The sequence below is a fragment of the Entelurus aequoreus genome, linkage group LG16, assembly GCF_033978785.1.
Source record: "Entelurus aequoreus isolate RoL-2023_Sb linkage group LG16, RoL_Eaeq_v1.1, whole genome shotgun sequence".
NCBI lineage: Eukaryota > Metazoa > Chordata > Actinopteri > Syngnathiformes > Syngnathidae > Entelurus > Entelurus aequoreus.
In genome coordinates this window covers 19,416,636-19,429,165 of record NC_084746.1, presented here as the reverse complement: position 1 = coordinate 19,429,165, position 12,530 = coordinate 19,416,636, and the positions used below count along the sequence as shown (strand labels likewise).

At 42.9% G+C, this 12,530-nt stretch overlaps 1 protein-coding gene across 5 annotated transcripts in view; it reads right to left on the bottom strand.

Annotated features, from left to right (window-relative positions):
- LOC133630684 (polyamine-transporting ATPase 13A3-like) overlaps positions 1 to 12,530 on the bottom strand; it is a 117,143-nt gene that overhangs the window by 88,107 nt on the left and 16,506 nt on the right. For all 5 annotated transcript variants that reach the window (XR_009821314.1, XR_009821313.1, XM_062022323.1 and 2 more), the window contains exons 4-9: positions 5,521 to 5,688; positions 5,329 to 5,399; positions 5,172 to 5,255; positions 4,986 to 5,055; positions 4,752 to 4,886; positions 4,325 to 4,397 (exon numbers count right to left, since the gene is read on the bottom strand). Coding sequence is in view for 3 of the 5 variants with exons in the window: in XM_062022323.1 (XP_061878307.1) it covers positions 4,325 to 4,397; positions 4,752 to 4,886; positions 4,986 to 5,055; positions 5,172 to 5,255; positions 5,329 to 5,399; positions 5,521 to 5,688 (601 nt within the window). In the remaining 2 variants the exon portion in view is untranslated. The remainder of the gene's footprint in view (positions 1 to 4,324; positions 4,398 to 4,751; positions 4,887 to 4,985; positions 5,056 to 5,171; positions 5,256 to 5,328; positions 5,400 to 5,520; positions 5,689 to 12,530) is intronic.

The following is a 12,530-nucleotide window of genomic DNA, read 5'->3' as shown; positions in this document are numbered from 1 at the left end:
AACTTTTGATCGTGACTGTGTGTATACGGTATATATATATATATATATATATATATATATATATATATATATATATATATATATATATATATATATATATATATATATAAATTATACAATATATAACAAATCCTAATTACCATTTACAAGGTTACAGTATATATAACAGCTGCAGCAAAAAAAAAAAAAGAGCAACATAAACATATAAGAATTGATCAAATCAAATCAAATCAAATCAACTTTATTTATAAAGCACATTTAAAATTTACCACAGGGGTAGCCAAAGTGCTGTACAATAGGCAGGTTAAAAGATAACACAAGAAAAACGAGCAAACACAACACAACACAAACAGAGCACAATAAAAAAATAAAACAGAAACAGGTTCACAGCAGATGCATTAAAATAAAGGTGAATACAACAGCTAGCTTAGAAGCAGTCTGGTAATAGACAAATATCATCTATTGCTGTATGGCGAATGATTATACAGCTGGATGGAGTGCAGAATGAAAGTTATTGAATCGCACACTGTGGGAGCTAAGCTGCAGGAGCCTGTTGGAGTATGAGCTCCGCCGTCCCTCAATTGTCTGGTAGAGTGGGTGTGCAGGATTGTCCAAGATGGCGAGCAGTTTGTCCAGTGTCCTCCTGTCCCTCGCTGACACATACGCCTCCAACTGCGTGCCAAAAGCTTTCCGGATCAGTTTGTCTATCCGCTTTAAGTCCATTTTGCTGGTGCTATGTATGTGTATGTACTGTATATGTATAGATGTGTATATGCGTGTATGTGTACATGTATATGTGTACATGTATATGTGTACAGTATGTGTATGTATTTATGTATGTATGTATATTTCTGGGGGTACGCTCTGGGCCTCCCTGCCAGGCGGGGGTCGGCGCCTCAGGCTACTGCATCCAAAACTGCGTGTCTGGAGCTCCTGGGTCCCACCGTCCATCCTTTCCGGGTGCCCGTCTTGGTTGGGGCCTGCTGGGTCTAGTCCCTGCGTCTATAGTGGTAGCTTGGTGCTGCAAGGTATTCCGAGGTGCTGCGAGTCGGCCAGTCGCTGGGGTAGTGACCTTGTGTGTCAGCATATCTGTGATCTTCTTTTAATTCTTTTTTTTAAATGTATTTATTTATTTTATTTTTTTTTTAATATATTTTATTAATATTATTTTTTTATTTTTTCCCCTCCCACAGGGAGGAGAACTCGGCGGGGCGGTTGCTGGTTGTTCCATCTCCATCGTTGGGGTCCCTGCGGGTGGGGTGGGTGGTTCCCGTGGCCCCGTGCTGCGTGGTCCTGCAGCGGCCGACTTGGGTGGGTTGGCCGGGGGCTGGCCTCGCCGCACTCTCCGGGGGTGGGGGTTGGCTCGTGGGGGCACGGTTGCCGGTGGGGCGGGGGCGGTCTTCCTGTCCGGTTCCGGGGAGTCTCTGGGCCCCCCGGGCGGGGCGTCCCGCCTTTCTGCCCGTGTGGGGTGTGGTCTCTTGCTGGCTTGGGGTCTGGCTGTCCCCTGCTTTTCTCATGCCTTGTCCTCTGTCGGGTGCGTCTGTCTGTGGCCTGCTGCTGACCCTTGTGGGCAGCGCGGTGGACCGGGCTCTGGGGTTCCTGACGCTGGCTGGCTTGGCTGCGTGGGGGCGGTGGTCCCTGGTTCCCTGGGCACCACACCTACTGTATGTGGGTTGGGCTCTCGGGAGGCTGGGGCCGTACTCTGGCTCCCACGCACACTGGGAGTCAAATATATTGTACATACAAATTCACATATACTCACATACATACAGTACATACATACATAGGTACCTACGCTCCCACATACATACACAAATACAGTACATATTTACATACTCAAAGTTCGTACATCCACACGCACATTCATTATACAAACATACACATACTGTACATATACATTCACTGTACAAACACACATATACACATTCTGTACATATACATTCACTGTACAAACACATATACACAGTCTGTACATATACAAGTACATATGCATACATACACTCATGCACATAATCACGTTTCATCAAACATATATTAACGTTGTTGCCCTAGGGTAAACAGGGTATAACACATAGCACACTGACAAAACTTAACCTATTTTTACTATAACAATCTACAAGGTTAATGTATGTTGCTTCTCTTTCTTCCCCTCTATTTTTCTGCATTCTTTCGTATCTCAAGTTATCATTACGTATATGTATTGTTGCATTTGAACAACTGTATTGTTGATAATAGAGGTAAATTATTGGTATTGTTCATTATCAATATCGCTATTTCTATTGGTATTTGTATTGCTCCATTTGTAGTGTAATAATGTTCATTGTCATTTCTGTATTATTTTTTATTTTCGCTAACTGCTTATTTGCTATCACTTTTACCATCATATTTGTACATGTCGTATTTGCTGATGTTGCTCTATTGTTGTTGTTGTTGTTGTTGTTGTTGTGTTGTGTTTGGTGTTGTTGTTTTTGTCTCTCTGTCTAATCCCCCTGTTGTCCCCACAATTTCCCACTCTGTCTTCTTTTTTTTCTCTTTCTATCCCCTCCTGCTCTGGCCCGACTGCACCAAATGATAATATAAATACATTTAATAAAGTCAAATACAAATAAGGCAACAAGGGAAGTATCCTACACATCTCTTTTGTAAAGTAAATCTGAACAGCCGATATGGGCATCTACATCAACTATATGATTTGCCTGACAAGCTGGACAGGACAAAAAATAAATAAAAAAATTAAAAATTAAAAAAATTCAATTTTGCTGGTGCTACTCCACCAGCAAACCACTGCAAAGTGCAAGGTACTGGCCACAACAGACTGATAAAATATATCCAACAGCTTGTTGCATACATTAAAGGACCTGAGCTTCCTCAGGAAAAATAATCTGCTCATGCCCTGCTTGTAAACAGCTTTGCTGTTGTCCTTCCAGTCCAGTCTGCTGTTCAAGTGGACTCCCAGATACTTATACTGCTCGACTACTGCCACCTCCCGGCCCTGGATGTTGATGGGCTTCACTGGGGTCCTTTTCTTCTTGAAGTCAATGACCAGCTCCTTGGTCTTGTCCATATTCAGGTGCAGATGGTTAGCCTGAGAAGACTCCACAAAGTCAGCAATCAGTGTCCTTTACTCCAATTCCTGTCCCTCCCCGATACACAGTAGAGTCATCAGAGTAAATCTGAAGATGGCAGGACTTGGAGCTATACTGTAAGTCTGAGGTGTACAGGGTGAACAGGAATGGAGACAGTACAGTCCCCTGTGGAGCACCTACACCACTGACCACAGTATCCGAAAGGGAGCTCCCCAGTCGCACAAACTGGGTCCTGTCAGACAAGAAATCAGTGATCCAGGAGACAGTGGATGAACTGACACCCATCCTGAGCAACTTATCACTCATCAGAATTGTATAAATAGTGTTAAAGGCACTGGAGAAATCAAGGAACATGATCCTCACAGTGACCCTCCCACCATCCAGGTGAGAGTGAGCATGATGCAGCAGGTAGATAACAGCATCATCCACCCCAACATGGGGCTGATATGCAAACTGTAGAGGGTTCAGGGAAAGAGCCACCAGGGGTCTCAGCTGAGCCAGCACAAGTCTCTCGAGGATCTTCATGACATGAGACAACAGGGCAACCGGTCTGAAGTCATTCAAGCCAGATGGGATGGGCTTCTTGGGCACTGGCACTATGCAGGATGTTTTCCATAGCGCTGGTATCCTTTCTAACTTCAGACTCAGGTTGAATATAAAGTACAGGATCCCAGTCAGCTGAGCAGCACAAGTATTCAGAACTCAGGGGTTGACATGGTCAGGGGGGGTGGGGGGGGGTCCCTTCCAAGGTTTCTCGTTCTTCCAATTTGGTTGAGTTTTTTCTTGCCTGAATGTCAGATCAGATCCGAGGATGATGTTGTGGTTTGTGAAGCCCTTTGAGACATTTGTGATTTAGGGCTATATAAATAAACTTTGATTGATTGATGATTGATGATAGTTCATGTCCTAGTCACGTGCGCCATGAGGGGCACCAGAAGTGAAGGAAGAAATTTCACTTTTGTTCTGTTGTTCAACTTTACTGACACAGTTTGTATTTTTTAGTTCAAGTTGGATGGAGTAATGAGATCATTCAGATTTTTAAATGTTTTGCTGTATTTTTAAGTTAATTGTTTTCTTTACTTAAATTAAGAAAATTAATTCTAAAACGTATTCATGCACTTTTTACGTGAGTGTGTATGAAAGCTGATTATGAACATTTTGCCTAGGGCAGCAAATTAGTCAATAATATATACTGTATATATATTATTTTGTTATTGAATGACTGAATAAAAACTTGCCTGTATTTCCTCGCCACACTGAAACCTGTACCATAGAGTGCGCAATCACCATGTCACGCAGTCTCACATAATTCTGGAAGGTGGCAGAAAAAGAACAAAAGAATGTCATGGAATCATAACAAGAATTAAAATGCCATGCAAACATGGAATATCCGGCAAAGACCAGCTATTTTGTCAAATGTATTTTTAATGTATTAATGTTTATAATACTCATTACTATGTGGAATTTGAATAGTTGCATGGAACTGATATATATCCATCATATAAAGTATATTTCAAGTAAATCACAAGAGGTAGAGAGACTTTACAATGAAATAGACACTGTAAAGCCACGGTACACTGATAACATTATGAGCAGCTAACCACTGTGCCAAGTTAGATAGAACTGTAACTATTGGTAAAGTTGAACAGGTGCAACATGACTCACCTTTCTAATGGTGTACAGAGAGGTGGCTATTAAAACAATAGCCATAGTAAGAGTTAGAAAGGCGTAATCGTAGAAGCTTTGATAGGTCCACAGAATAAAACTGCCGATCTGAATGATGTAAAACGGATTCATGACCTTCAGAGAAGAAACAAAGTCAAATAATATAAATTCAAATAAATAATACATAAAGACAGAATTAACAACTAAACTGACTAAGGATTGTTGTTTTTTTACCTCTTTAATGAAGATCTTGATTAAAGGCGGCACATTTACGTCAATCTCATTCTTGTCAAAAAACAAAGCTCTGTTGATAACAAGCATGATTCCCAATGAACTCTGTGTGTGTGTGATACCTGTGATCTGTTACATTTCAGTTAATTTAATTTGAGTGAAGACCGATCTAGAAACATTGTACAGTACCTGTAGTCCTGCAGGGTTTTAGTGAGTCCAGAGGTATGGTTGCTGTGAATGTCTGCACAGCTCACAATTGTATCCTCCAAGCCCCTTAAACAAATGGTACAAATGCATTTAATAAAAACAAGACTAGGCAGAGCACTGTGTTTTAATGGAGACATACTTGTATGGTTCAAAGTTCTTTGTCCCTTCATTCCAGAAGTATTTGATGCTGTGGTGGTTGAAGTACTGCACCTGTGAAGGACAGACAGAAGAAACATGTCCATAATTTGCTTCAGATTTTTTATAGATGACCATTGAATGAAACTAGAGCAACAACTTCTTAGTAGAAATAATACAAATAACAGAAAAGTACCTTAAAAGATTTTCTCTGAGTGAATTTCCCGTAATTCTCCTTGAGGCTGTGGTGTTCATCTCCATCATGTAACTGAGCTGTGGACAGCGGATCCAGACTATCAAAGGGTGTCTTCCCTGGAGCCCAAACCACATGTATTTTGGCACGAAACCACTGCCTAAAGTCATCCTGTAACAACAGTATTTTTTTATTGAAATGTGTTTTATTCTACAGCTATCATCAAACATGTATTGTAGTTTGTAGTGTTAACACATCCTGAGTTAGTTGGTTCAACACAAAGTCCTTCAGTCTACCTAGGGATGTTTACCAAGAACCCATATTTGTTTTGTACAGGTTCCTAATTGGGTCGGTACAGGGCGGCTGTTCAGATTCTGGACAAAAGATACACCTATCGGTATTTTTTTATTCAGCCTACCATCGTAGTTATGAAACCACAGCCTGCTTGGCTTTAGTTGTGCACTAAATCTTTAAAGCTGCAGACTCACTGACAAAAAATACTGTTAACTTGACTCAATGCAATATTTTTCTCAATGTAGTTGCAACCATTTGGGGAAACACAATCAACTGAATATAACACTTATCAGGATTATGATACGGAAATGGTTATTATATTAATATATGGTTTCATGTGAAGATGTTAAAAAGCAAACATTTAACATCACTTCTTGTTGGCTTAGCAGACAGATAAATTGCCAATAAAGACTCAAGTTTAGGTCCTACTTGAGAGTTTTTACTTTAAGTATTGTAAAACTGGACATACATAAAGTATGTCAGTATAACTTACCTCAGGTAAAAAATATTTTTTTATGACATTCCAAAAAATGTATTAAAACATATGCGCAAGCTCAGAGCTAATTTACATTATAGTCATATAGATGCTACTGGTTAGCATTGAAACAAACTGGGTCTAACATTCTGTGGATGTGTAGATCCCAAAAGATGCGGAGGTGCAGAAGTAAAACAAGGAACAAAAAGTGATGGCGGTAAAAATTACTCACACCATGATAAAACAACAACAAAAAGCGATGGTGGCAAAATACTCACACCATGATAAAACAACAAATGAAAAAGCGGGTGGCAAAAACTACTGACACCAGGAAAATACAGTTGTCCACAAAGCAGTGCTTTGGGCTAGGCAGGAGACTGGTCAGACATGAGGAAGGCAAGGTTGATCAAAAATGCAGTGTAGCTCATGGATGTCATGGACAAAATGAGAGGTACCGGTGCCTGCCAACTTAGACCAATCAGCCTCAATAGTAGGTGACTAATTAGGATCAGGTGCTGCCAGTCTCCTGGAGCCAGTTGCACACCACACTGCAAGAGAGAGAGAGAGAGAAAGAGGCGAGGAGAACAAGACCACAACAGCAGGGACAAAATACAACAGTACCCCCCCTTAAAAGGACGCCTCTTGGCTTGTCCGGAAAATGCGTATAAATGTCAGTGAGTGTGGGGTCAATAATAAGAAATTTAGCAATCCAACAACGGTCCTCAGGGCCATATCTGTCCCGGTCAACCAGGCACTGGCAGTCCCTGCCCGTCCTTTTCACGTTTAAGATTGCTTTGATTGTAATGCATGGTGACCGTTGACTAGCCGAGTAGGAGGAGGTACCGCACGAGGGGAGAGTGACTGGTGACTGGCTTGAGGCGGGAGACATGAACGCCTGGGTTGCATTTGAGGGACTTGGGAAGGCGAAGCTTGACCACTACTTGGTTAATAATCCTGATAGTGGAAAAAGGACCCACAAATCTCTGAGACAGTTTCTTAAAGTCTGTGGCAAGGGGTAGGCCATGGGAAGACAACAAGACTCTTTTCTTTACCTGGTAGTGTGGCACGGGCTTGCGACGGTGGTTGGCCGTTGATTCCATTCTGAAGTCCTCGCAATTGCGGCCCTTATGTTGCACCAAGCCAGGTGGGCTATTACCGAAGGCACATTGACGTTTGACTCTAGTGAGGGAAAGACTGGGGCCTGGGAACCATGGGCAGCATGAAAAGGTGATAGGCCAGTGGCAGAACTGATGAGTGAGTTGTGGGCGTATTCTATCCAGAGTAAATCAGCAGACCAAGTCATGGGTTGTAGGTAGCAGACACACCGAATAGCTGCTTCCAGGTCCTGATTGGTCCGCTCTGTCGGGCCGTTGCTCTGAGGATGGTAACCAGAAGACAGGCAGGGGGAGGCGCCAAAGGCCTTGCAGAATGCCGCCCCCAAAGCGGACAAGAACTGGGGACCCCTGTCGGAAACCACATCCGTGGGAATACAGTGAAGCCAGAACACATGTTGCAACATCAATTGGGCGGTCTCTAGAGCAGAAGGCAACTTGGGTAGAACCACGACATGGGCGATCTTAGAGACCCGGTCAACAATTGTAAGAATAGTGTCTTTACCATCTGAGGGGGAAAAACCAGTGACGAAGTCCAAGGTGATATGGTACCAGGGGCGGGGAGGGATGGGTAGAGGATGAAAAAGACCCGCCTTGTTCCGACGCAGACTGCAACAAAAGTTTTAGTGTCCACCAGAAGCATTGGGTCAGGAAAAAGATTGTTTCATGCCAGGGTGCCAGGCAATCCTGGAACCATGCGCCCAGCCCAGCACACAGAGTAGACTTAAAGGTGTCTCTGACCTGCCTCTCAATGTCCCATTGAAGCCCTCCAAGAATGGGGACTGGTGGATGATAGGCTCAAGATGGGTGTACTCCATGGGTTGAGAGTATAGGGATTAGGGTGTCGGGCTTGACATTGTGGAAACCAGGTCCAAAAGTGATAAAGTCGAAATGCTTCAGAAACAGCGCCGACCTGGCCCGACGGTGGTTAAGTTTTTGAGCAATGCGCAGCTATGCCAGGTATTTGTGGTCTGTTTGAACAATGAATGGAAGCTCTGCCCCTTCCAGACAGTCTCTCCACTCCTGAAGGGCGAGGACGACAGTCAGTAGTTTAGTACAGTAGCTCCACCCACTCGGCTGATGACTTTATGAATTTCTTTAATAAGAAAATTTAACTAATTAGAAAAGAGATTAAAGACAACGCGTCCCAGCTACAACTGGGTTCTCTTAACGCAGTACGAATGTATGTACGACGGATATTGCCCTCCAAAATAATCTCTCTCTTTTTGAAGAAATAACATTAGAGGAACTCCTGCGACTTGTAAATGGGACAAAACAAACAACATGTTTACTTGACCCACTTCCTGGGAAACTTTTAAAGTTGCTGTTTGTAATATTAGGACCATCAGTGCTAAATATTATGAACTTATCACTTTCCTCTGGAACTGTTCCCCTAGCATTAAAAAAAGTGGTTATTCATCCTCTGCTCAAAACACCTGACCTGGATCCTGACCTCATGGTAAACTACCGGCCGGTGTGCCACCTTCCCTTTTCATCTTGAAAATCCTCGAAAAAATTGTTGCATAGCAGCTAAATGAACACTTAGCGTCTAACAATCTCTATGAACCCTTTCAGTCCGGTTTCGGGGAAAATCACTCTACGGACACAGCCCTCGCTAACATGACTATGGACTGGACTCTCACATTATTAACCGTATCCACTCGGCATTCATTGCACCGGTCACCCAGAGGGGGATCCCCACTCCTGGGGTCCCTTCCAAGGTTTCTCATTGTTCCCATTGGGTTAAGTTTTTCTTGCCCTGATGTGGGATCTGAGGATGTTGTTGTGACTTGTGCAGCCCTTTCAGGCATTTGTGATTAAGGGCTATATAAGTAAACTTAAAATTGATTGATAATGCTTTGGAGAAATAGCAGTATGAGGACTGTTCTACTCCGCCGTGGCCCAGGCCCCTGCTGGGCCAGTGAGGTAAGAAATTACAAATGCTACTTTAGCTCGCTCAGATGTGAAGGCAGAGGCTTGCAGCTCAAAATGAAGTTCACACTGAATAAGGAATTGTACTACATTGTCATCTTCACCAGAGAACCTCTGTGGTTGGGATAGCTTTGGGCAGATGGCTGGGGTGGCTGGAATGGCTGATTGCTTGTGCCGACGACTGGGTTGTCTATAGGGCTCGTGGCGGGTGTTCTTCATGGTGTCTTGACGTTTCGCCAGAGCTTAGAGGCGCAAGCCCAAAGCGTGAAGCTGGTCCTCATTCTGGCCTATGTGTTGCGCCTGACCTCGTAATGCTTTCTCCAAGGGGTTCGCCTCCGCGAGATCCATATTCTGACCTTACGTAACGTTCTGTGGATGTGTAGATCCCAAAAGTTGCAGAGATGGAGGCCAGCGAACAGCTTGTACCTCTTTTAATGATTAGGAGTAAAAAACAGACAACAAAAAATTTATGGTGGTAAAAATTTCTTACACCACGATAAAACAACTGAAAACGCCGGTGGAAAAACTACTCACACCAGGAAAATAGAGTTGTCCACAAGGCATGGTGTGTCGGGCTAGGCAAGAGACTGGTCAGACCTGAGGTAGCAAGGTTTTTTTTACCAGATTTATTTAACCAGATAAGAAAACCCATTGAGATCAAGATCTCTTTCACAAGGGTGACCTGGCCAAGAGGTCAACAGCACATGTCACAGAGCAGTTTCAAAAATAATACATTAAGACATACATTTTAAAATACATAAGAGAACTGTAAAACAACAGAGATTTACATCTTTAAAAACACAGGCACTGTGCAAACGTCTCTCGCTGTTTGTCCCTCAGGACAGAACGGAAGGCTCCAAATGGAAGTAGTTCTGTAAGTTTCAGTTTCGTCTGCAATGCATTCCATGCCATAGGGGCAGCAATGCCAAAAGCTCTTTTGCCAAATTCAGTCCCTACATGAGGAACAGGTTGATCAAAAAGGTAGTGTATCTCATGGACGTCGTGAACACAATGAGAGGTACTGGTGCCTGCCAGCTGAGGCCAATCAGCCTAAATAGTAGGCGACTAATTAGTATCAGGTGCTGCCAGTCTCCTGGAGCCAGTCCCACGCCACACTGCAAGAGAGAGAGAGAGAAAAGGAGGCGAGGAGAACAAGACCACAACAGCAGGGACAAAATACAACACTAAGGAAAAATACATCATTTTTAATAAATACTTTTACTTCTGAGAAGCACTTGTAAAATTGTTTCTGTTTCTGTATGCATCAGCAGGTTACATGGATGTTGACAGCAAAGCTCCATGGGGGATTTGACCTGAGTTACTTCACAGACATTTTCCTCCATCAACACCTGTTTAGAAAGGTCATCTTTACAAAAACGTGTCAACCACTGTTCAACGAACGATGCAAGATAAATATGAAATGCAATAACTCATGGTCTGTTTCACAATGTCACAGTACATGTTAGAGTGCATGTTTTGTGTGTTTGGGAGGGTGAGGATTGGGAGGACTGCAACAGACACCATGCCCTTTAGCACCAGATACCTACAAGGCTGAGTACTTTCACCTCTGCTCTTCTCCCTGTACTTGAACTGCTGCACCTCCTGTCACCAGTCGGTAAAAATCATCACGTTTTAGAATGACACCACCCTAGGAGTGATGTTCAAAACCGGTTCTCCCGGTTGTTCGATAAGAAAAGAACCGATTCCATGGACTCAAATCCCTTTTTGAGAACCGGGTCCTGTTATCGAGGCCACTATAGTAAAGAAAAAGAGTTGGTTCTTTATTTGAATCCCTGGGAACGAATCCCTTTTTTTTACTAGGAAATGCCCTGTGGCACGTCCCAGGAAATGACGTAGCTCAGTCATTAGGCGGCAGATACAGAAAGCAGCAACAGCAATGGACCGGAAAAAACGCCTCAAGGCATGGCTTTATTTTAAAAATAATACCACGAGGAAACGGCTATCTGCAATTATTGCCAGGCTTCGCTCTCATGTAAGGGGGGATGTAAAACAAGCATGTTGAAACATGTTCAGGCCGTACATAACCTGAAGGTTAGAAAAAGGTGTCGTGGAGAAGCAGCGACGAAGCATGCCCCTCTTCAACCTGCAGCGCCAATTCCAGTGATAGTGCTGGTGAGTAACTAACGTTAACGGTTGCCGGTTAATTTCCATATCTGCTCACTTGTAGCCTTTAGGCTAAAATAACGTTACCTCGTATGTCAATCCAGGACTGCAGTAATGTTAGCTAGACTAACGTTACCCAAGCATAGTCAGTGGCTAACGGTAACGTTAACGTTAGCCTTTTTGTATGTGTCTGATAACGTTAACGTTATCTTGTAGCCTACACTAGTGGTCCCCAACCACCGGGCCGCGGCCCGGTACCGGTCCGTGGATCGATTGGTACCGGGCCGCACAAGAATTTTTTTTTTTTTTTTTTTTAATTAAAAAAAATAATAATAATAAAAAAATTACATCACAATAAAAAACACAAGATACACTTACAATTAGTGCACCAACCCAAAAAACCTCCCTCCCCCATTTATACTCATTCACACTCATTCGCACAAAAGGGTTGTTTCTTTCTGTTAATAATATTTCTGGTTCCTACATTATATATCAATATAGATCAATACAGTCTGCAGGGATACAGTCCGTAAGCACACATGATTGTATTTTTTTATGACCAAAAAAAAAAAATACCATACCATGGGTAACAACAGTCAATATTTATTTATTTTATTTTATTTTTTTAGGGGGGTAACAACAGTCAATATTTATCTTTATTTTATGTTTTTCTTATAAAATAAAAGTGAGCTTTTGTTAAACCAAATATTGTGTTTTTTTTCCATATACAACAACCTATCTGGAATCGATAAGAGAATCGATAAAGAATCGGTTCGATAAGAGGATTTGATAATGGGCTCGAACTCTATAATTTCTTATCAAACATCATCCCTACACCACCCTCATCGGGCTCGTGTCAGACAACGATGAGCCAGACGGGAGGTGGACTGTCATGGTGTTATGGTGCATACACAACAACCTGGAACTATCCGTCCCTCCATTTTCTACCGCTTGTCCCTTTCGGAGTCGTGGGGGGCTGGAGCCTATCCCAGCTGCATACGGGCAGAAGGTGGAGTACACCCTGGACAAGTCGCCACCTCATTGCAGGGCCAACACAGATAGACAGCATTCACACT